Genomic DNA, 26,254 nt, shown 5'->3' on the forward strand with positions numbered 1-26,254 from the left:
CTGATCATTCCCCCGTAGCCTTATGGATGATCACCCAGCCCCCCCACCTCATTACCCATAGCCCCTTGGGAACTCAATGCCTTCTGGCTTAAGTTGTTCACCTCACAGGAATGGATAGAAACCCAAATTGATGACTTTTTCCAATCTCATAACCAATATACTGATACTATAAAAAAAAAAAAAAAAAAAAAAAAAAAAAAAAAAAAAAAAAAAAAAAAAAGGGGGAAACGTTCAAAGTATACCTAAGAGGGGTGTTCATAACAGAAATCAAACGTCAAAACTGAACTCTTCCACTCTGCTGGAGCAGGTGGGTACGACAGCTAGAACTATCCTACGTTACAGATCCATCAGAGAAGGGAGGCATGGATGTCGGCCCAGGAATCCTTGGATCGCCTGAGATGCTCCACTGCAGAACGTAAGAGGTTCTTTACTAAGCTTGCTTTCTATGAGGAGGGGAAAAAAAAAAAAAAAAAACGGGACGCCTTCTGGCGAAAACTGCTATATCACAGCAACAATCCCCAGCTATCGGGGCAATCCGCTCTCGGGTAATTAATGATTTGGAACAAATCATATCCGAGTTGGCATCCTTCTACACAGACCTTTATGGGTCGAGGGATGCTTATCTTGACCATTACCTCTCTGGTATTGACTTGCCCTCCCTGTCTGGGGGCTTAACAACTATTAGAAGCACCTTTAACTTTGGGGGAATTGCAGATGGCAGCGTGCTCTTTTCCCGCATGGAAGACCACCCCGAAGAGGTTTTTGACCAGTACGGTGAATAGGTACTGCCAAGGCTGCTTCAATGCCTCCATCAAGGAGGGTTGTCTTCCACACTCAATGGCCAGGGCAAATGTGATACTATTGCTTAAGCCTGGGAAGGATCGGGGGGGGGGGGGGGGGGGGAGGAGGTCACCGTGTTCCTATAGGCCCATCTCTCTCCTCCAGAGTGATGTTAAGATCCTGGCTAAGGTCTTGGGGCACTCTGGGTCAACTGTATCATATCCTCCATTATATATCCTGATCAGGCTGGTTTTATGCAACAGAAGTCCACGGCCACTAATCTCAGACGCCTTTATTTGAACATGCAAGTACAGGCGGACAATGGGGGACACAAGGCTCTGTTGTCCCTTTAGCGTTCGACAGTAATAGTTGGTGATGCTATCAAGATTTGGAATTGGAGATCGATTCATAGCATGGATTAGACTGTTATGTGTGCCCACAAGCGACAATTAGGATGCGGGCCGAATGTCTCATGCGTTTGCTCTGGGCAGGGGCACAAGGCAGGGCTGCCCACTGTCCCCATTGCTCTTTGTTATCGCCATAGAGCCATTGGCGGCACTGGTGAGGGCCAACTCAGGGATTACGGGGTTCAGGTTTGGTGATCTAAATGAGAAGATAATGTATGCGGACAACATGATGCAAGCTTTTCCTGGGGGACACCAATACCTCTTTGGCCGAAGAAACAGCCGTGATTTCCAGTTTTGGGCACTACTCCTGTCTGACCTTAAATTGTCGTTATATGGCGGCTTCTTAAAGGAGGATATCGTTATGGCAGCAGCCCGGTATCTTCAGCGGGCGGTCTGCTACAAGATAAAAGTGGTCTCTGCAGCGGATTCGCCGCAAGATCACTTTTAACGGTGGCGGGAGAGGGCCCCCCTCCAGCCGCAATCCGGAGCCATCAGCAGCGGCGGAGACGATCGCGTCCTCTCAGTAGCTGGGTATAGAGATTAGCGTGGGGAAAATGGCCCCCACCCATCTCCATACAATTGCTGGGCGGAAGCAACTTCATAACCTCACTTCCGGCCACAGCCCAATCTAACACTAACCTATCTAGCCCTGTAAAGAAGAACTCAGTATACATACTTTTTTTGAAGCCGCTCTGGTCCGGTCTCCAGTGGTTGGGGCTCTGCAGAGGAGACAGCGGCTGTGAAATGAATGGGGAGTGACATCACCCATAGAGTTACTATGGGGCTTCCGTTGGCGGCGGCCTCCTCTGCAACCGCCTCCACAGCGAAGCCGCAGCTGACAGCTCAGCGTGGGACCTGGTCGGTTTGGCTTCAGAAAAGGTACGTATACTGATTTCTTCTTTAAAGGGCTAGATAGGTTAGTCTTAGATCGTGGCTGTAGATGCAGGGATTTTAGTGTTGGGGTGAACTTCTACTTTAAGCCCTAAAGAACATTTTTTTTTTTTTTTAATAGACAAAAGGCAAAAATCTCTAGTATACTAGAAAAGACTTTTCTAGCACCACCAATGTTCCTAAGCACAGGTATGAAAGTCAAATTTTACACAGATGCAATCACTTTCCCTACAAGACTAGTGAAAAAGGGGTTGATAATTACTGTATATCATTGTGAGACCTCCTGGAAAACACAGTCCTGCAAAAGTAGGTAGCAAAGACGTGCTCCACTCCTTGACAGAAGTCAGAAATCATCCTGCAATGTTACCACTTATATTGTTTTTATCCTTCTAAAATCAATGCTAAAAACCATCAGAAAAAAAAAAAAAAAAAACATTTTTTTTGTAAGCACTAAATTTGATGCAAACCACAACATAAGGAAAGCTAATGTCTGTCTGTGGAAAACGCTAAAAACAAGTATGCCTCATACAATCCAATAAAGTAAAACTCCAGGGCAATGAAAAAACTACATTTGCAGTGAGGTTTCCCTATGTACTGCAAAAGGTTAAAGTGGACTTTCACCCAAAAGGAGAAGTTTTGCTTTTTCTCTTCCTTCCCCTCTTCTCTCCAATATTTGGGATGTTTCTTTTTTGGGGGGGTAGCTTGTTTTGACAGGTACCCGCTCCCCATTTCCGGTCAGATTGCCCATATAGCTACTGACTTCTACATTTTTGTTTCCAGACTGAGGAACCTCTTTAAATACTTGTTTCTACCTAGGGTACCAGGAAAAAGCAGTTTTACATACCTTATCCCTCACTCCAGAATGCTCATGTGACTGGACCCTGAAGCCTATTCTTTCCATTCGGCAACTGCAGTCCTGATGTCATCACATACCAGTAGTAGTGCTGCATTGTAAGTGAAGACTGCAAAGGCCTGCCTACAACCTTAGGAGTCTGAGGGAAGTGGAGAAAGTCGACTGCTGGGGAAGTGAGGGATAAGATGAGTAAAAGTACTTTTTACTGGTACTCCAGGCAGAAAAGGAGTATTTAACTCTTGCAGTGTGGGGGAAACCCCAGTGCAAATTAGGATTTTTCATGTCTCCAGAATTCAGCATTTAGCAGCATGCAATGTCAGTTACCAGCTTTTAGTGCAAATAATAAAAACCTTTTCATGTTTAGGTATCGATCCAGCAAAATCACTCAGGTTTTGAATAGATGGGAAGGGTCAAAACCACTGTAAGGCTTTTATTGCTACTATTAGGGCTCCGCTAGAGAAATTTACCACCACCACTTCCTCTCCCGCTAAAGTTTTACCAGACAGGAAGGGGAACGCTCCAAAAGCACAGTCAGAAACAATAAGGAGTTTTGGCTTAGCTGTAAATTCTGTAACTCAACCCCTCCCCGCCGCTGCCTCCTGGCCCTTTGAAAGCTTCTAAATGCCGGGAGGTGGAGGCGAGCATTCAGGTCATGTGACCTGTTCAAGAAGCTCCCGACTGAAAGTATTCACTGGGAGCTTTCCAGTCCCCACCGGTAACTGTGCTGGGACCGCGCAGGTCACATGATCTCCGCACAGAAAAAGGTTTACATAGGGCCGCATTTATGTGGCCTCTCAGCATTAAAGCCCACCCACTAGAGGCAGCATATATGGGTACCATCAGTGGGAAGAGGTTAAGAGTATGGTACTGGATATTCATAGACCCTGGGTAATAGGCTACTGCTTGATAGGGATTGGACATTGGCAAAACTTTTGGACATGCTCCCTGGGGGTAATCCTAACAAAAAACCCTACCCCATGTGAGACCTTAGTTTGCAGGGACAACCTAACTGTCTTGAGCTCCAGGATGACAACAGGAACGTAATTTCTTCTCTTGACCATGTTCATTGAACTATCAAAGATTGAAACACTCCTCCCAAGCCTGAAAGACTCATCCGTTTTAAGGACTTTCCAGTGGTGGTGGAGGAAGGACTTCCACACCGTTAGTGCTGGGGTGGTGACTTACCAAGTTGGAAGTTCTTGCTTTGCTGGATAGGAGCATAGGTAAGTTATGAAACAAAGCCTGCTTTCTCCATGCCAACAAAAGGTTTTGTTGAGCTAGTTCTTGAGTAGATTTGGATGAAAAAAGGCACTGCCTTGAAGGAGGCTACCAAGAAGTCTAGAACTCTCATGGAAAATCTCACTGCAGGATATCTCATGGGTCTCCGTTCTTGAGCATGGACTCTTACAGGTTTGAAAGAAACTTTTTTTTATATAATTGGATCACCTTCTTGAAAGCCCACAGAATCTGAATTGTCCTATAGACCTATTCTGATGACTTAAAGGGGGAGATGGGTCCTTCAGAAGAAAGTCGTCTAGATGGCCCAGAACTTGAATGCCCTGGGTACTGAGCAGGGCCAGCTAAGGTGCCAAGACTATTAACAGTCTGGCAGCAGAGGATATGCAGAAGAGCAGTGCAACAAATTGGAAGTGATTTTCTGCCATTACAAAGCCCAGAAAGCGCTGATGAAGTGGGTAAATTGGAACATGCAAATAGGGATTTTGACAATCCACTGATGCCGGGTATTCCTCTTGTCCAAAGAGAGGCAATTACTGACCTTGTAGAATCCATATGGAATTCTGGAGTTTGACAGGTTTTGTTGGAAGATTTTAGGTCCAAAATGTGGCAATATCCCCATTGGGCTTTGATATCAGGAATAGATTTGAGTAGAAAACATTGAACATGTTTTGTGAAGTCACTCCAATTTTAGGAGTGAGGGCACACCTTTGATGAGGGCTTTGGGGCAAGATGGCCTAAGCCCCAAGCATTTTAATATAAGCAAAAAACAAAGTGGTTAAGGCAGAAGGTTTTTTTTATCTTGATGCATTCTATGCATCAAGATAAAAAACCTTCCGTGTGCAGCAGCCCCCCTAATACTTACCTGAGTCCATCTCTATCCAGCGATATTGTACAAGAGACTCGGTTGTCCGGGACTCCATTCGGTCCTGCTGCTGTCAAAGCAAGTAAACCAATAAAGGAGAGAGAGGGGGTGGATCTGGGCCGCAGCTCAGTGTCTGAATGGACACACTGAGCAGGGGCTTGGCTCAGGTGCCCCCATAGCAAGCTGCAATGAAGGAGGGGCCAGGGAAAAGGATGATCAGGGCTGCTCTGTGCAAAACCATTAGACAGAGCAGGTAAGTATAACATGCTTGATTTTTTTTTTTTTGCTTAAAAATAAAAACACACAACAAGCCTTCAGTATCACCTTAAGGAGGGTGTTTTCTGGAAACTTCCTTTGTGAAAGTAAAGCCTTTCCTCCAATGACCTCTGATAATTTGATCAAGTGCCTCTTCTTGGAAGGGCATACAAGTGAAAAACCTTTTGAAGGCAGCTTCAGCTATCTAAGCTATCTAAGCTTTAAGCCATAGGATTTTGCACATGTGAGTGAATATTAGCCACAATATTAGCATTAGCAATACATTCATTATGGAAATTTGTCTCATGACAGGTTTTAGGACATCTACAAAGACATTTTTCCACCAACCTCAAGAAAATCAGGGGGTGGGGGAAATAAAATGGGGACTTTGAATGTTCCACAAAGATAGCATGTGGCTGGATCAGCAATGGGCACAGAGCTCGACTTTGACTAAGACGCCAGCAGTGTGCAGGTGGGGCAATGGTATGGGCTGGAATAAAGAGGAGCTAGTTGGTCCTTTTTGGGTTGAAGATGGACTCAAAAATAAACTCCCAAACCTACTGCCATTGCCAAATTTTAGAAGACACATGCTTCAAGCAGTGGTATAGGAAAAAGTCTGCATCTTTCAAGACGTCCATGATATTTATGCAGGACAATGCTCCATCGCATGCATTGAAGTACTCCACTGCATGGCTAGGCCATAAAGATGAAAGAATAATAACATGGCCAACTTCCTCACCTGACCTAAACCCTACTGAGAATTTGTGGGCCCTTCTTAAACTGGAGATTTACTGTGAAAGGACAACAGTACACCTCTCTGAACAGTGTGATCGTGAACAGATAAAGAAACTGGCAGACTTCACGAATGGAAGGCTTATGACTTATTGAAAAGAAGGGTGGCTCTTTTGGTCACTGATTTGTTTAAACGTCAGAAATGTTTATTTGTAAATTTTGAGTTGTTTGTTTTCCATCTGTTAAAGTGAGAATAATAAACAAGTGAGATGGGAAATGTTTGTTTTTCCATTTAGTTGCATAATAATTCTAATTATAAACACTTATGCCCCGTACACACGGTCGGATTTTCCGATGGAAAATGTCCGATCGGAGCGTGTTGTCGGAAATTCTGACCGTGTGTAGGCTCCATCGGACATTTTCCATCGGATTTTCCGACACACAAAGTTTGAGAGCAGGATATAAAATTTTCCGACAACAAAATCCGTTGTCGGAATTTCCGATCGTGTGTACACAAATCAGACGGACAAAGTGCCACACATGCTCAGAATAAATAAAGAGATGAAAGCTATTGGCCACTGCCCCGTTTATAGTCCCGACGTACGTGTTTTACGTCACCGCGTTTAGAACGATCGGATTTTCCGACAACTTTGTGTGACCGTGTGTATGCAAGACAAGTTTGAGCCAAAATCCGTCTGAAAAAATCCTAGGATTTTGTTGTCGGAATGTCCGAACAAAGTCCAACCGTGTGTACGGGGCATAATAGTTGTCCAATAATTGTGCACACAGATATTCTCCTAAGAAATCCAAAATCTCACTTGTACTTTCTTAAATATTCAGGTTTGAGGTTTATTAAAGTGGAGTTCCACCCCCCAAAAAGAAAATATATAATATAATATATATACACATTTGGAGAAATTTTTTTTTTTTTTTACTCGCCTGTTGCTAGGGGGTCCCTCGTAGTCTGCCTCATTCGGTGCCTGGGCTCCTGACGTCACTTCACACGGTGCAGGAAGGGAGATCGCCCCTCCACCCTCCCTCTTGTCAATCATCTGGGACACGTGACCGGTCCCAGATGATTGCGGGGCCAGTGCACAGTGGGTGCCCGGCTGTGAAGCCACAGCCAGGCGCCCACAGTTGAAATGCCGGCACCAATGAGCAGGGCTTCGATCCCCCGCTTTGCTGGGTCAGGTAAGTGTCCAATTAAGTATTTGTAGCTGCTGACTTTTAAATTTTTACATTTTTTTTTTTTAAATGGGAACCCCGCTTTAACATTGTGGATAGACCGAGAGCACTGTAGTTGTAGACCAAATTCATGCAAATATACAATCGATTTTTAGCACATAAAAGACAGACAGTACATACGTCCTAACATTACATATTAACCACTTCACGCAAATCGCCGTACCCAAACGTCAGGACTTTGACACTAAATACCGTTATGGCAGCAGCTAGCTGCCATAGCATCAGTATTTTCAGGAACGGCGTGCGTTTCTCTTTAAGATACAAGTGGTCTCGACGGAAGATTCTCCACAAGATCACTTATCGGGGGAGGGCCCCCTCCCACCATGCTCCCATAGTCTCTGCCGCTTACCAGAGCCCTCCGTAGCGGCACTCGGCTCCATAGCATTGGAGGGCGGAAGCGACGTCTGGTCTTAAAAGGGGAAAAAATGTATTCTTTTTTAAAATGGCATTTCAATTTTTTTTTTTTTTTTTATTGCAAATTTGAGATCTGAGGTCTTTTTGACCCCAAATCTCACATTTAAGAGGTGCTGTCATGCTTTTTTTTCTCCCATTACAAATGATGTTTACATTCCTTGTAATAGGAACAAAAGTGACCCAAGTGTTTTTTTTTTTTTTAAAAACACGCCCTGTCCCGCCGAGCTTGCGCGCAGAAGCAAACGCATACGTAAGTCACGCCGCATATGCAAACAGTGTTCAGAAAACACATGAGGCATCGCCGCGATCGTTAGAGCAATAATTCTATCGAGAGAGAGAGAGAGAGAGAGAGAGAGAGAGATCAAAAAAAGGCTCGGTCCTTAATTGGTTAAAGAGAAACAAAAAAACGATTTCTTTATGAGTTGGTTTACAGGCAACGTTTATTTATGCAAGATTCGTAACGTTTCAATTTATTTTCAAATCACTTGGTGATCCATGTCACATGGCATGGGACGGCATAACACCTTACAAATAACATCTGATGCAATAAACGACCTATAAAAAGATACCTCAGCAATGACATGGAATATAAATGCAGAAAGGAGATTTACAAAAACACCCTCTAAAGGAGTACAGCATTTCACTCTTCGGAGGGTTTTTTTTTTTTTTTTTTTCCTTGATTTTCTTTTTTAACCACAATGTGATTCATCATCACTTCAATCCCATGTAACAGGGTGAGGAACAGTCCCAAGTCCCTACCTTCATTGGTCCCACAGAACATATCCTTCTCCATATATTTCCTATGGAAAATACACTAGGAAGCCAATAACAGCACAAATGCTGGTATCTCAGGGCTCTACTGGTTTTCAATACAAATGTATGGAAATAATTTGGTCTATCTAAAGTGAATTCTCCAGACTCTTGGGGGTCATTTACTAAAACTGGAAAGTGCAAAATCTGGTGCAGCTCCGCATTGAAACCAATCAGCTTCTAGGTTTTATTGTCAAAACTTAATTGAACAAGCTGAAGTTAGGCTGGCCATAACTTATACTATTTTCCTTCAGATTTACCAAAACCATACAATATAAAAAAAAGGTCAAACCTATACACATTCAATTTTATATGCAATCAGGCAGGCCCTTGTACTGCATAGCTGAAGGTAAAGCTAAAGGACTGGCTATTATGCATAGCTGCACCAGTTTTAGCATTGCTGTCAACGGAACTTTGTTTTCTAGAACCAGGAGTATTTTTTAAACAAATTATGCAGGGGTTTGGATTTTGAGATTTGAGGGGCCTTCAATAGAGCAGACCTTCTAGTTTCATGGAAGTTCTGCTTTAGCTTCCACAATTTATGGAAAAACTCTTAAGTCATAACTTAGTAAGGCCCCTTTCACACTGCCGGACCCCGCCTGTCAGTTTTGTCGGTGGACCTGAACAGGTGCCCCATGTTAGCCTATGGAGCGATGGATGTCAGCGGTGAAATCAGACAGATGGCCCTACGTTCGCATCCGTCCCTGGCAGATCGGATGAGATCTGATGAAACCGGACATGCTGTTTGTTCTCTCCATAGCAACCAGCGGCGCTCTACAGAGATCTACCGCTGAGCTGGCGGACTTCGTGGTAGTGGATCCGCCTCGTATGAATGAGGCCTAAGTGTTCTAGACACGTTAATAGTGGATAACAACAAAAACAATCTCTTCCCTGTGTGTGTGTGTGTGTGTGTGTGTGTGTGTGTGTGTGTGTGTGTGTGTGTGTGTGTGTGTGTGTGTGTGTGTGTGTGTGTGTGTGTGTAAAAAAAAAAAACCACACACCATAAAGGATGCATACTCATATACCATCCATTAAGTCAAAAAAATAGAATTTCCTTCAAAAGCCTGCCAACATGTCATGAGAAGTTTCACATATTACAGTAGTTAAACACCAGTAAAATAAAGTTAGAGGTGTCAAAACATTTTCCCTAAAATATATGGCCAAAACTACATTACAAATATACAGAAAATAAAATGAAAATCAAGAAGTCTTTTTAGTATGGTCTTAGTATACAGTGGATATTTAAAAAAATTATCAGGTTCCTGTGATGCAAAAAATACCAGTAATAATGGAGGCAAAAAGATAAAACATTTCAGATTTTTTTTTTCCACCTTTAATGTGACCTATAAACTGTACAACTCATTTGAACAACAAACTAAAATCTTTTAAGTGTAGAGAAGTAAAAATAAAAAAAACTTAAATGTTATGGTTGCATAAGTGGTCACCCCCCCCCCCCCCCCCATACTTTGTTGAAGCACCTTTTGATTTCATTACAGTGCTCAGTCTTTTTGGGTATGAATCTATCAGCATGGCACATCTTGACTTGGCAAGATTTGCCCACTCTTCTTTGCAAAAACATTGCACAGACCCGCCGCGCTTACATATGTATTGCGCTCTTTGTACTGCATGCTGCTCTGCACTGTCTTTGAAATGTTTGACTGCTCTATAGGAGGTTGTTCCCTGTGGGTCCGACTGCATGCCCAGATACCCCCCGAAACGGTTACGGCTTCTCTTAAAATTAGTTTCTTTGCAACACTCCAAAACTGTCAGATTGTGAGGGCATTTCCTGTGCACAGCCTTCTTCAGATCACTACACAGATTTTCAATCAGATTCAGGTCTGGGTTCTGACTGGGCCATTCCAAAACTTTAATCATCTTCTGGTGAAGCCATTCCTTTGATGATTTAGATGTATGGGTTGGGTCGTTGTCATGCTGAAAGATGAAGTTCCTCTTCATGTTCAGCTTTCTATCAGAATCCTAAAGGTTTTGTGCCAATATTGACTGGTATTTGGAACTGTTCAGAATTCCCTCTACCTTGACGAAGGCCCCTGTTCCAGCTAAAGAAAAACAGCCCCAAAGCATGATGCTGCCACCACCATGCTTCACAGTGGGTATGGTGTTCTTTTGGTGATGATTTGGTGCTGTTTTTGCGCCAAACATATCTTTTGGAATTATGGCCAAAAAGTTCAAACTTTGTTTCATCAGACCATAACACATTTACCACATGCTTTTAGGAGACTTCAGGTGTTTTTGCTAAATTTATCCGGGTTTGGATGTTTTTCTTCGTAAGAAAGGGCTTCAGTCTTGCCACTCTAACCCATAGCCCAGACATATGATGAATACGGGAGATTTTTGTCACATGTACCACACAGCCAGTACTTGCCAGATATTCCTGCAGCTCCATTAATGTTTCTGTAGGCCTCTTGGCAGCCTCCATGACCAGTTTTCTTCTCGTCTTTTCATCAATTTTGGGGGGACGTCCAGTACTTGGTAATGTCACTTGATGACTGTCTTCACTGTGTTCCATGGTATATCTAATGACTTGGAAATTCTTTTGTACCCTTCTCCTGGCTGATACCTTTTAACAATGAGATCCCTCTGCTTACCATGGATTTTGTTATAGGATGCGGCTCAGAAAACGTCAGGAAAGACCTACTAGAACAGCTGAACTTTATTTGGTGTTAGGCCCCTTTCACACGATCGGACCGTTCAGGTCCGCCTGTCAGTTTTGACGGCGGACCTGAACGGGGGCCATGTTAGCCTATGGAGCAACGGATGTCAGCGGAGATATGTCCGCTGACATCCCAACCCGGTCCGATCCGCTAAAAGCAGACGGATGGCCCTACGTCCGTGGAAGCGGAGTCCGCCTCGTGTGAAAAGGGGCTTTAATCAGAGGCACTTTAAATGATGGCAGGTGTGCACTGACTCCTATTTAACATGAGTTTGAATGTGATTGCTTAATTCTGAACACAGCTACATCTCCAGTTATAAGAGGTTATTCAACCACATTATTTTAGTTTTTTCTTTTTTACTTCTCCCCCTAAGGCTTCATGTACACGGGATGTTGTTCAACCTCTACTGAACTATTTAACTTGACAGCTAGAAACCGGCGTCTAAAAACAGCCATTTAGCCGCGTTTGCGTCTAGAAGCGTTTGTAAAAAAAATTAAAAAAAAAAAAAAAATTTGTTAAAATGAAAAAACACCAGTAAACGAAACGTTGCTAAACGTGAGTTACCGCATTTACAAACTGTTACAGGCATTTGGCGTTTCAAATGCCTCTGAACATTGGTCTGAACCCATTTTTTGCATTCCAAAAAAAGCTTCTAAACTCAACTGCCTAGAAAGGACTATAAACGACTCTGTGTACATGTACTGATAAGATAACAGAGGAGAGTTCAGGGGCAGCTGAAAAAAATGCCCAACTGCTCCTAAACATTCATTTACCAGCAGCAGTTTACATGAGGCCTTAAAGATTTCATTTTGTTTTTCAATTGAGTTGTACAGTTTATAGGTCACATTAAAAGGTGGGAAAGTTCTGAAATTATTTATCCTTGTCTCATTTGTTTTTACATCACAGAAATCTTACATTTTACCAGGGGTGTGTAGACTTTATATCCACTGTACCCATTTGTATACTTTCAGAGCCACCCACTTTAGGGTTTTTTTATTCTGGGAGAAATTTTAAACATCTTTTCGACACTTCAACAGGCTCAATGAATGGATTCTTCCTAATACAAAATGTGCAATACTGAGACTGCTTGCTGTGCGAAAGGATACAGATGTCAACAATCCACACTTTGCCCTAACCATATGGTTTAGCACACGAAAACACCAAATGTGAAAGAACCAGATTTAAAAAAACAAAAAAAAAAAAAAAAAAACACACGTATATATTTTTCTACGATAGAAATGTTAAGCCCAAATGCAGATAAAGGTGTTCTATTTGCTTTTGTTTGGAATAGGTTAGAACCTCTGTTTTTTTACTGCCATCTGTGTTTCCTGAGACTTTTTCTTTGCAATGCAAAGGGCATTATCGGAACAATGAAAAATGGGATCACTCTCCAAAGGGGAGACAACACGGCTTCGAACCCACGGCAAAGCGTACTCGACATATAGTGTTTGGCAAGCTCACCGAACACCATAACATTCAAATACATGGAAAAGCAAACGCTCCACAACAGTGAACAATGCGTTTTCAGGCAAAAATGGGGTTAAAACAGGCGGCGAGGAGGTGTTGCAGCTCTTCCTTACTGCCTGTCAGTAGCCTCTGGAGCACAATTCAAAACACAGATTGGACTTCAGAGGAAAGGGGGATTTAGATCCATGTGTAAATCTCTCCCTAGGGAAAATTCACCCAGCAGAGTTAGAGAAAATAATAAAAGCTTATCAGAATCAGAAGCTCTAACATTTGCTCACCCAAAAAATTTGGTTGAGCTTGAACTTTAAAAATATGGATCACGCCATTTACAGACTAACTCAACATCAACGGAAGATGACCAAAATTAAAGCTGACATTTTGGTTTTTTTTTTCCTTTTACTGTCAGATACAGCACAACATACATTATGTGTAATCCCATTACCTGAAGGTGGCTGCTTTTGGTAAAATTTGTCCCTGCGGCGCTTCCTTCAGAGTCCCCAGATACTTCCTTGAGCAGGCATCTTCCAGTGCTGTGAGAGTTAACAGCAGCCGCTGCTACTGAGAAAAGTTGCACCACTCGCATGACCCCTTCTGCCCTCCCCACCATTTATTGCATGTATTACTACTGTCACATAATGCATTGCATTCTTTAACCTCCCTGGCGGTATGATTATTTCGGATTTTAGGTGCTGAAAGTGGTACAATTATTTTGCATGGAAATTTGGCGTTTTATATTGTAGGTCTGTAAATCTTAACAATAACACACTTAAATCTGTCCAAACCAGAGTCTAGTAGATATCCCGGGTATGATAAAGTTTGAAACACAAAAACATAAATAATATAATAAATACAAATAAATAATTAAAAAAAAAAAAATAATAGTAATAAAATAAATTTCCCCACAATTCACTATCGCTCAATTCTGCAAGTGTTCTAATTTACTATCGCTGTTTTCTAGCTGGTCTAAAGCCACTTTTGATGTAAAGGGACACTTTTTGGTTGCTATGGACAATCTCCAGTTTCCAGGCAGAAAGAACAGTGTATATCATGTAAAACTGCATGCAGGGCATGGGCCAAAGCACTGGGGACAAAGGGATGTGAAATCATTTCATACAGTACTGTAATCTGTAAGATTACAGTACTGTATGTGTTATGATTTTTACTTTTTTTTTTAATTTGCCGCCAGGCTCCGCCCCCGTGCGTCGCGCCGCTCGCAGGGAACGGAGCCTGGCACGGAGAGGCTTCGGAGGAGGACGGAGCCCTCGGACACTGCGGGTGACATCGCAGGATCCCAGGGACAAGGTAAGTAACGCCGCCCCAGGATCCTGCAATGCGATCCCGAGTGTGGCTCGGGGTTACCGCTAATGGTCCTGAATTTTAACCCCGAGCCACACTCGGGAAAACCGCCAGGGAGGTTAAATGAAAGAAAAGCAGCTGCATGACATATCTCCACCACTCTTTTCAAGCATAAATGGGATACACACCATTACACACTAATGCATTTGGTGCTATATACCAAGAGAGACAGAAGAAAATAAAACTAAAAACTTTACATGGCGACTGCCTTCAGCCTATATGCATTGTTGATCAACAGATCAACCTCACCGGCTGTCAGCAAGAACAAAACTTAAAGTGGTTGTAAAGGCACAAAGGTTTTTTACCTTCATGCATTGTATGCATAAAGGTAAAACACCTGCGTGCAGCAGCCCCCCCAATACTTACCCGATCCCCCTCTCGATCCAGCCAACGATGTCCAGGAGAGCTTTACTTCTCGGGGACTCACACTCCTGATTGGCTTTTGGCAGCGGTGGGAGCCATTGGCAAGCTGGGGGGTACCAGGCAGGAGCCAGGAACGCCGGCATGGGACCCGAGAAGAGGGGGACCTGGGCTGCTCCGTTCAAAACCACTGCACAGATCAGGTAAGTATAACATGTTGTTTAATTAATAAAAAAATTTTATATATATATATATATATATATATATATATATATATATATATATATATATATATATATATATATATATTTTTTTTTTTTTTTTTTTTTAAAACAAAGACTTTAATAATCGCTTTAAAAGGGGGATTTCTACATTCGGGCTATTAGGTGGGAAACCAATTTTCTACTGCGGCCAATCAGCTTTTTCAATGAACCAACAAACAGCTCTGTGAACCAGGGCTTAATGTGGACTTGAGGATAAAAATGAGAAGCACAATATGTCATTTTTTTTTTTAAGGATTTAAAAAGGCGTCAGTCTTATTTAGGTATCACTAAGGAGATACTGACCTGAAAAACTAGCACGCAGAATGAGTTCAGACCTTAGTGGCTGCATGTTTATTCCATTTCTGTGACTCAGCACATAGTGAAGTCAGGATGAGGATGACATCCCTTAAAACCAGCTACTCGGCTTCCGTCCTATCCTGACAGGTTTTCTGTAACTAATTTTTTACCATTTTGAACTTCCTTGAGATCACGTGAAAGGTTAACATCTGGATACTTAAAGAAGAACTCCAGTTTTTCCTCCACAAAACAGATGCATTGTGCATGTAAATGAATCACAATGCCAGTGTCAGATTGTGTGCAACTTACCTCCTTTAGCTGTATACTGTGTCTGTGATGTCACTACTCTTCCTGGCTGAATTTCAACATTCTCCGACTTCCTGATTCCTTCCTTTTCCAGTCCTAATACTACATGTCTCATGATCCTTTGGGCCTCTGTAGCTTCAGGGAAGACTATGGGAGTCACTTGTACCGGGTGTGGGACCTGATGTGGGTGGGTCCTAGGGTTATTGTGGGCATTTCTGGGCCTTCATGCGTGTGGGTGGTCAAAGTTGTAATTGAGTCATACCTCCTCCAGTGTCATTCCTGTCTTGCAGCATGCCAAAAACGGCTTACTGCAAGACTATAGATGAAGGGCATTATAAAGCGTTTTCCTACATACGTAAATTAATCACGTCACAGAGAGCAGGGATCTGGGGAGGTGGGACTTTCCTTGTTCACACTGGTCGACACATTTAAAGTGATTGTAAAAGGCAGAAGGTTTATCTTCATGCATTCTATGCATGAAGATAAAAAACCTGTGTGCAGAAGCTCCCTCAGCCCCCTAATACTTACCTGAGCCCCATCTCTATCCAGCGATGTTGCACAAAAGACTCGGCTGCCCGGGACTTTCCTCCTCATTCGCTGAGACAGCAGTAGAGAGCCGTTGGCTCCCGCTGCTATCAAAGTCAGTGAGCCAATGGGGGGAGAGAGAGGGCTGGGCCTAGTCGGGGCTCTGTGTCTGAATGGACATAGGGAGCTGCAGCTCGGCACAGGTGCCCCCATAGCAAGCTGCTTGCTGTGGGGGCACTAGTCAGGAGGGGCCAGCAGAGCCGAAGAGGGACCCGAGAAGGAGGAGGATCCGAGCTGCTCTATGCAAAACCATTACACAGGGCAGGTAAGTATAACATGTTATTTTTAAAGAAAAAAACAAACACAACAACACACACAAAAGACTTTACAATCACTAACTAGGCAGGATTGAATTCAAAGGTGTGATCGATTCAATCCTGCCCAATAGCAGCACAGCTAGCTTTCAGAACGGTGTATGAAGGTGTTTTTTTTTTCTTGAATAATGCTGTGATCTGTAAGGTGGGACTTGGGAGGTTTGGACTCTTCCTGCAGGTGTGCCTGGGCATGATTGAATGCTAATTAGGATGTATTTAATCCCACCCCCATCAGAGCTGAAGAAAGTTACATCATCTGCAGAGTCTGAAATACTACAAAAGTGTTCTAGAGTCGATCTGCTGCAGGAAAGGGCTGTGGAAGGGACAGAGTCTATCAGCAGGATGTACACAGTGTCACATGATACAAAACCACAACTAAACCCAGAATATCAGGGAATCTGCAAACAACAGAGCAACATGATACAGGAGGTATGATCATTCAGTTCCATTGAAAAGAAAGTTGAAATCCAGCTTTAAAAAGTAAAGTCCTGCCAACAACATAGTGCTTGCGATCACTATTTAGCTAAAAAGTAAGAAAAGAAAAACCCACAACACCCTTTCTTACTAGTGGTTTAGCTTCCTCAGATTCCTGGGATATGCCCTACTCACTTGCTTTCACCCATACCAATATCCACACTGTCTGGACATTAGAAAGGCCCCTATAAATCATAACAATAAATTAGATATTTATACAGGAGGGTTTTATGGCCAATAAAATAAATATGCCTGCAATACCTGCTTTAAAACACAGGACTTTTAAACACCTTAAAGAGCCAACAAGTCGTTTTCTGTTTAAAAACAAAAAAGCCAATAGGTTGATACCATGTCTAGTCAATACAAATGCAAAAATTGAAACGTAAACCAACTCCAAATATCTTTGGCCAGACATTGCACATAGCAGCTGCAAGGCCCCATGCTGCCGCCGATGCAGCAAGCCATACACCGCTCTAGAGTGAGTATCTATCCTGATGGTCATGATGGCAAGCACTCATAGGTCAGCACAACCATGCTGATCAATAAGTAGAACTTCTTTATCCGGGTACACCATAACAGAAGGAATCTCAGATTCGCTTCTCATTGGCCTAGGGGTTCTGTACTACAATGTATGGAGCGGCCATCACACCCGCAGCAGGGTCCAAAGTTGTGTCCAGGATATTTGAAGCTAGTTTACGGTTTCATTTTTCGTCCTTATTCACATGCGAGTAAGAAGGATGAAGCTCATTGTCAGGCAGTGAACTATAAGCCTGTGCATTAAATCCTCCTCTGATCTCACCAATACAGCTCTCAGTCATCTCAATGCCTCAGCAGACATATGACCATTTTGTTCACCATGCAAGTGAAGATTTCAAGCCTCCTAATACAATTTATCAATGTTCATAGGCTTAAAAAAAAAAAAAAAAAAAAAAAAAAAAAAAAAAAAAAAAAAAAAAAAAAACCACACCCCTTGACATCATGGCCAGGATCCAACGCTCAAATGTTTATATATGCACAGAGTAAAACATTTGCACAATGCACCTTCCAGCACGCAGATGTTTCAGGATGACGGCTTTGAACGCTGCTCTAGTAAATGGAGCTAGAACACCCCCACGTGTGTGGACACAGTGGATTTAATAGAGCTGCTGTATGGATCTAAATGGGGCTTTTTTTGTGCCCGTGTGCACAAGGTCCAAGTCGGCTCGTCATGCTAGCCGAGAATTTGCAACCCCTCATACAACTGTTTGGTGTGTGTTAAGACAATGTTTACTCCGGAGGCTATACCAATCGAACTTGTGCAAGCTCTACGTGTAGGTGACAGAAGAAAACATATCGATTTCTTGCATGGAGGACGACAGATTCTTACCACGGTTGATTTCTAGTCATAAAGCAATGTTTCATCTAAGCAGTAAAGTTCCAATGTTTGCATATGGGTACTTGAGAAGCCACACGAAATTGTACAGCATGAGCGAGATTCACCAATCTCATATAACACAAAAGCAAGGTGTTATATGCAATTTCATTTACAAGGATTTATGGCCCTTTGAGGGAAACACCGATATGGGAGATTCTTATCTTGAAATGCTGAAGCACTGGCTTTTCCCACAACTTAAAGTGATTGTAAGGCTTTGTTTTTAGTTTTTTAAATAACAAACATCATACTTGGCTCCACTGTGCAGTTCGTTTTGCACAGAGTGGCCCCGATACTCGACTTCTGGGGTCCCCCGGCAGCGCTGATAGCTCCTCCCCACATCGTATAACCCCATAGGAGAAGTGCTCATTGGATTTGCTTGACAGCAGTGGGAGCCAATGGCTTCGCTGCCATCAATCTATCCAATCAAGAGCCGAGACAACAGGCAGAGGGGAAGAGCGCGTCTCCGGCAAGGGAAATACGGGGCTACCCGACGGGGGGGGGGGGGGGGTTTCAGTAAGGCGGAGCACCGCCACCTTGGCACAACCAAACTTTGTTGGTTTCAAAATTAAACATTGCCTCAACGTTGGATAGGTCACACAGGACCCAAAGACTTGGCACTACACTCTTGGCCCCGCCAAGATCTCCAGACATTACACCCTGTGACATTTTCTTGTGGGGATATGTAAAACGTGTTTATGTTCCACTGTTACCCGCTGACTTGGATGAATTCATGGCTGCAGTTACTTCTATGGAAGAAGACTCTCTGACGCGTTGGGGGCAAATTCAGCTATCGTCTTGATGTTATCTGTGCAGCAGGTGGAGGGCATATAGAGCACTTATAACATGGTGAGTGAAACCTGAGGACTTACTTTAAAGAGATGTTTTGGGTTTTTTTTCCCCCCCTTTTATACTTACCTAGATGGATGCAGCATGGGACCCATGCTGCATCTGTGGTGAGAACCAAGAAATCTAACACCGCCGATGGCTTGCTTCTCACGGATCCGAGAGGAGAGCTGCTGAATATCAATAAATCCTGCTCTGCTCCTCCCCGCTCACTGGAGCGCTGAGCTGTGGAGGGGTGGGGAATGACCGTCTCAGGCTCTCAGCAGCTCCCTGAGAGGCTAAGACAGGCATCAGTCCAGGCACCTGGAGGATCAAGACTTCATTGTTGTGATGACGCTGTACCTGGACTGATTCCAGTGATGTCAGTGGAGCGCGGACTTCGGTCTGCTCTCTGCTGAAAACAGGTTACAGGAGTGCAAAACAAAAATTAGACTCCTTTGACCCAGAGGAGAAGCCCAGCCAAATGAGCTCAGGCTGGACTTCTTTAAAAGTTTGTAATTTGTTATGTAACTAACACATTTTCATTACTAAATAGAACTATCTGAAATCAGATCGCTCTTTTTGAAACACTGTATATGTATTATCACAGGTTCATGTTAAAGTGGCGTTCCACCTGAAAGTGGAAGTTCTGCTTTAAGGACTCCTAACGCCCGGATATGCCACATTTGGCCTGTCATTTGGTCATTGTCATTGGGTACCTAGTTTTGACAGCTCCCACTTCCATAGGGGCCACCTAGGCAACTCAAGCAGAAGTTCTCCTCTCCCCCTCCCTGCAATCTTCTGGGACATGTCACAGGTCCCATAAGATTGCCAGTCCATTGAGGTGGCACAGGGCGACTCGCGCATGCACACCCTGGTTGTGTCGCTGCGAGCTGTCACTGCTGGGTTCCCACACTTGTGATGCTGGGGAGAGGCGAGGGAGATATCCAAGGGTTTGGGTGGTCGCATTTCTGGATCGTGGGACAGGCAAGTGTGTTTTTTTTTTTTTTTTTTTTTTTTGTAGCTGCTGACTTTTAATAGGCACAAGAACTCCGCTTTAAGGATCAACAGCTGCATAGTACATGGAGCTACGCAGGTCAGCTGAGGATTGGGTTAAAGCTCCTTTTGGGCACAGCTCCACCTTAAGAAAATCTAACAATACTTTGTTTTACTGTTTGTGTCTATTTTTGGTGACAATTGTACCCATCTTTTCTTGAATAGGCATCATAGGGACGGAAAGGGAATAAAAGGAAAAAATCTCAACAGGGTCACAAACAGAAAAAAAAAAAAAATCTGGCAAATAGCGCCTTTTGCTTTTCTATCCAAAACTGAAAAACTTGGCTTGAGTTAGGCTTTAGCATTAACATTCCTTTCATTTCAAAATAGATCTGTTAACAGAAAAATATTTAGATGCCGGTTGCCACACAGGTGTTCTACTACATTCCTTTCCAGTAACAAGTCTTGCCATGTGTCTATGCGCAAATCAATAAAAGTTATGTCTGCATGCCATTAACAAGCAGCACATGGCAATGGGAAGTGACAGTGTGTGTGGTTCTAACCATGTGTTTGGATGGGGGGGGGGGGGGGGGGGGGGGTAGATGAACAACTACAAGCCTCATCCTGGGTTACAGCAAAGCTCTATTTTTGAATCCAATGTATATCCTCAGTGGCACTTGACAATATTCGTTAACAATTTTAGAGGTTGCATTTCTTTTACTACATAACTTCAATATTTAAGGATTATACATCTGCCCATACTGTACACACAGAAATGACATCTTAAATATGGTAAAACAGATAGGCAGCATGACAACTGCAGATCACTGTCATTGTAGCTGCAGCTGTCCCACACATGTCTTTCAGGATGACAAGTGCTACTAAGCTGTGTATGTCAGTCAGGGGAACTAACTGGAAGTCATTCCAAAGACACAACACTTAGGCCCTTTCACACCAGCCTGCATATGCTAAGGCCTCATTCACACAGGACGCACAATACCATAAGCCTGCGTTTATTCGCACAGGGATGCACAGGTGTTACATGCATCTCTGTGCAGGCAGTCCCATTCATGTCTATTGAGACACAACCGCCGTGTCCCAAAAAGACATCTGCATGGGTGCGGGTCCCTGAACGCAGACAGTGGAAGTTCACGGCCCGTACCCACACAGATGTCATATTGGGACACAGCAACTATGTCATTGTAGGCCCCATGTGAACAAGGCAAAGATGCTTGCACGCCTGTGTGCATTGTGTAGATGCGGTGTGATGAATTGTTACAACACATTGCTCAATTTACTCATTTCTTTATATAAATGTAACGAAAGACCATGCTGCATTCAAAATTAAGCATTTCGCTGCCAACGTAGCGGCATGCTGTACCATGCATTCGCTACATAAAAATGCGCCAAGACACGCGCCATTTTTATGCAGGTCAACACTGCATTATGATGTGAACAGGAACCACAGAAAACAATTGTTTTGCGCTGATATATGCAGATCAATACATCTTAATGAATATGGGGTGAAAAAGCCCCTAGTGTAACGCTGGGGGTTGTAGCTGCATGGAGTTTGTATGTTCTACCCAGGCCTGCATAGATTTCCTTTATCTGTCGACTGGTTCCCTGAAGCCTCTTCTGTAAGCCGTTCTGGCCAGCAGTCACAAGTACAGTACATCAATATCCCTGAACTGTATTTGAGGACCGCGACCCAGAATGGAGTACACTGGAACAAGGCGTGAGAACATGATTTTATTCCGCATCCCCTAGTATATCCAGCATTTAACCCTTGCAGTGCTGGAGGGGGGGCACGGCAACAGTAGTCCCCCCCCATTTTGGACTTGGGCTTTAAAAATACACACACACACACACACACAGATATTGTTTGGGGGTTCTAAGTAATTTTCTAGCAAAAAATACTGATTTTAACTTATAAGCAACAAGTGTCAGAAAAAGGTTTAGTTTTTAAGTGGTTAAAACGGACCTCATTTTACAGACCAAAGTATAGATTTTCATCCCTTTGATCTAAAAGAAAGAAGTGTTACAATGTTTCACTTTATCTCCCCTGAGCTATGTTGTGATAAACTTGGCAGGCTACCATTTTTTTTGACAGCTGTCAGCTTCAGCACAGAACTCTCTGCACTCAATCGAAGAAATGCTGTGTTAAGATTGAGAGGGGGGGGGGGGGAGAGAGAATTGCAGCATCGATTCTTTAAGGATCAATCATGCAGCTCTGATACATATACACTCCAGCACTTAGTAGCTGCAGTTTTTGTTTTTTTTAGGGTCGGTTCACACTAGGACGACTTGGGATCCGACTTGTAAGCCCTCAAGTCGCCCCAAGAAGAGATTTGCATTACAGTGAATGAGAGCGTCTTAATTGACACTACTGAAGTCGCTCCAACTTCAGAAAAGGTCCCTGTACTACTTCGATCCGACTTCTAGGCAACCTGTACTCATAGAAATCAATGGAAGTCGCCTCCAAGTCGGATCTCTATCTATAGTAAAGCGACTTCACAGGAAGTAGTAAAAAAAAAAAAAAAAATAATATGTCACCACTACACATGCTTCCCCCTCCCTCCCTCGAGTTGATGACCTCTGATTGGCCACAGGCAAATTCTGGGGGCCTGGGGGCGACTTGAAGTCGTGTTATAAGTCGCTCGAAGTCGCGTTGAAGTCGCGTTGCAAAGTCGTGTCGAAGTCGCGTTGCCCCTGTGTGAATCGAGCCCAAGGGTTCTTGTTCCTTTATTTTTACCTTGTGATCTTGTTCATAAGAAACTTCCTGTCCAACAGTGACAACGCTCACTACATGTACATCTTTGTAGGATCAGAGCTGTCTCCCCAGGCTGATATGCCAAGTTGAGCATGAGTCTTCAGAGCCCTGGTTCACACTGCCGGGACTTGTCATGTGACTTGAGAGTTCAAAGTCACATGACAAGTCATGCCCCATTAACTACAATGGAACCATTCTAATTGGTGCGACTCAAGTCACTCAGACTTAGAAAAAGGTTCCTGCACTACTTTTGGTGCGACGTCAATACGACTTGCATTGACTTCTGTTAAAAAAGGTCATATGCAAGCTGCAATGAAGTCACACACACGGATGTCAGATTCGAAGTCACAGCAGTGTGAACCCAAGAGCTTTTTCACACCAGCTAAAACGGGTGCGAACTGAAGTCAGATGTGTAGCGGCTGTGCCTTGTACTGTTACAACACAAGGAAATGTTTTCCTTTCATTTCCTTTTATTTTTTGTTTACTTCATTGAAACGTCACAAAATAACATTCCATTCATTTCTTTGCACCACAGCAGAGCAGTGACATGCGGCACAACGAGGTGTGAAAAAAATGCAGCCTGTCTGCATTTTTAACACAACGCACCATTATAGTGGAGAACCGGGAAAATTGAAAACTAGTTGAGCTGGTGCTGATCTGCACAGTTGCAGGCTTAGGGTGTCAGTCTCTAGCCCAAGTGAACAGCAAGCAGCCTAGAATGACAACTCTGCTCCTCCACTGATGTACAGTCGGTGAAAGTTGTCAATGTAGATCAGGAAAAGTCTTACTAACAGGATCACTAGGCAAAAATAAACAAAAAGCCTCAACTAATGTGGTGTGAATGAGCCCCTATTGTAAACGCTGGGGTTTGTAGCTGCATGGAGTTTGTATGTTCTACCCAGGCCTGCATAGATCTCCTGCATCTGTGCAACTGGTTCCCTGAAGCCTCTTCTGGCCAGCAGTCACAAGTACAGTACGTCAATCAAGTACTATTCAGGGCCATTAGCCCTTAGGTCACACAGAATAGCATGGCAATGGAAATCACATTGATTTCAATGGTGCCCATTCACATCAATGCAACTTTGGGGAAGGTACAGGTGCAATGGAACACAATTTTGTTCCCCACAGACAAAAAAAAAAAAAAAAAAAAAAAAAAAAGGAATTGCACCTGCACGCATGTTCAGTTTTGGTGCGTTTTTTCCCCTCTAACTAGTCTCATCCTCACAACAACATTTGTTGTCATGCTGAAAAGATGGAGGGAAGCCGACATTGATAATGAGGAGCTGATACGGCTGGAGCATGAACGCCCACTTCTGCATGACACCTATGACCCAAGATATAATGACCACTGCAGTGTGGGAGATTTGGTAATTTGGTGCAGTTACAGCGTGATGTTGGCCCATAGACTTTAATGGAAAAAATAAAAAGTGTAAAATGTATACCCATTCATTTTTGGCAGAGTTTTGCTTATAAAATCCAGTCTTCTTACAAAAAAAAAAAAAAAAAAAAAAAAACAAAAAAACAAAAAAACAAAAACACAGAAGAAATGCGTGACACTACAAAAACACACCAATAAACACATCATGCTGTGGCAGCACTACCATGAACCAAGGTTTAAAGCGGGTTGCTATTAAACCACTTGCTGACCACTCTATAGCGGTGTTACTGCTACAGGGCAGCAGCTCTGTGCCGTATCACATATTTATACACGTGATCTTGCACTTCTGGCCTGCAGGGAGCGTGTGCCGGAATCACAGCAGAAACCAATCTGCGGGCGCCGGGCACTCGATGTCCACTGCCACCCTCTGATCACCAGGCAGAGACTCAGAATGGAGCTCTGCCTATGTAAATGATCTTTTTTTCTGCCAGGGAGTAGTGATGGATTCCATGTTTCTTCAAAGCAGGGACTAAAATCCATCTCTTCCCCTAGTATACGCAGCACATTAAAAAAAAAAAAAAAAAAAAAAAAAAAAAAAACACTGGCTAGGTACACAGTTAAGCCTTTGATTGTCCTAGAGGTTTGACCCCTACTCAGCCAGTGTCATTAGTACAGTGACAGTGCATATTTTTAGCACTGATCACTGTATTAATGTCACTGTTTCCTACAAAGTGTCAGATTGTTCGACGCAATATCGCAGCCCCGCTATAAAAAAAAAAGTCACTGATCGCCACCCATTACTAGTATAAGAAAATAAATTTTAAAAAATTCCATAAATATAGGTTTACATAGTTTGTAGACGCTTATTGGGATTTTTGTACCAAAAACCATGTAGCAGAATACATACTGGCCTAAATTTATGAAAAAATTTAATGAAAAAAAAAATAAAAATAATTTTATTGGATGTTATATAGCAGAAAGTAACCCCCCTCCCCACCCTCTTAAAAATTTGTTTTTGTTTATAAAAAAAAAAAAAAATATGAATGCAGAGGTGATCAAATAACCAAAAGAAGGCTCTATTTGTGGAAAAAAAAGAAAAATGTTATTTGGGTAAAGCTTTGCATAACCGCGCAATTGTCAGCTGAAGTAACAGTGCCGTATTGCAAAAAATGGTCTGGTCATGGGGGGGGGGTTAGTCTTCCAGAGGTCAGTGAAAATTTTTGCCCAGACTTTAATCCCACTTTGAGCGATGAACCTGGGGTGTCACAAACATGAGAGGCACATACAAACTCCATGCAGACAAGTGCAGGGAGGGGTCAGATGGAAGGTGGGGGAGATCACCAGCAGGCTATGGTACAGGGTGATCCTCTAGGAGTTTACCATATGGCAGAGGGGCAGACATACCCGGGGTACATGGTACCAGTGCAGGCCAATCACAGTGCCAGGCTCACATCTGTTATGGTGCCCGCCCCTCCTCATTGGAGTACAGGCGAGCGGGAGAAGAGGGGGTGACAGGTGTGAAGACATGTCACGTGGCCGGACTGTCATGCACACTATACGTCCCAGCCATTATCTATAGGTAGGCGCGCGCCTGTCACGTGACCTCCCGGGCTAACAAATGGCCCATATCGGTCCGCCGCCTCACTAGCGCGCTCTTAACCCTTTTAGGACCTCAGCAGTGCCCAGCTGACGTCACAGGCGCGCACCGCTCTCAGCGTCCCAGTGCCCCCCACATACACACAGCACAGGAGAGGAGATACGGCCAAGCAGTCCGTGACAGCTGCCTACCATGTCTCCGCCTACCAGCGGGAACAATCCTCCATTCGGCCCTCTGCTATACAAAGCGCTCTTACCTGGCTCGTCAACGTGATTCATTTCCCGGCTTCTCTTCGAATCGAGCCGAGTCCTATTCCTCAGCGATCCTCTCTCCGCCATCTTGGCTCTTGGTTTTGAAATTAGGCCCGCCCCCTCCTGTGACGTTTCACCCAGTCTCCGCAGTCAAGAGATATGCTCCCGGGTCCTGGAACCGACCCGGCTGGTTTTGCGCATGCGCAGAGGCCCTCACTGCTGTTCTGGTTGCTGTCCTGATCGTGTCCTCTGCTCTGTATTGGCAGCTTCTTAGCTGGGTCATGTCATATCTATACTGGGTCACTATGCTCTCTACTCATTCTGAAATCTAGACCCACGCCAGGCCTCGTTCACACATTATGCAGTTTGTTTTTGATCCGTTTCTGCAGTGCGTTTTGGATCTTTTATGCTTTTATTTGTTTTTTTGGGCCAATTTTTGTTATT

The 26,254-nt window shown here is 43.5% G+C and overlaps 1 protein-coding gene across 4 annotated transcripts in view; it reads right to left on the minus strand.

Annotated features, from left to right (window-relative positions):
- Nucleotides 1–25,968, minus strand: part of ATL2 (atlastin GTPase 2) — a 176,788-nt gene extending 150,820 nt beyond the window's left edge. For 3 of the 4 annotated variants that reach the window (XM_073628030.1, XM_073628032.1, XM_073628029.1), the window contains exon 1: nt 25,816–25,968. In XM_073628030.1, coding sequence (XP_073484131.1) covers nt 25,816–25,897 — 82 coding nt within the window. In that variant the 5' untranslated portion in view covers nt 25,898–25,968. The remainder of the gene's footprint in view (nt 1–25,815) is intronic. The other variant, XM_073628033.1, reaches the window with a different exon arrangement.
- Between the last annotated feature and the right edge of the window lie 286 nt (nt 25,969–26,254).

This window comes from Aquarana catesbeiana, linkage group LG04 (genome assembly GCF_042186555.1).
Source record: "Aquarana catesbeiana isolate 2022-GZ linkage group LG04, ASM4218655v1, whole genome shotgun sequence".
NCBI lineage: Eukaryota > Metazoa > Chordata > Amphibia > Anura > Ranidae > Aquarana > Aquarana catesbeiana.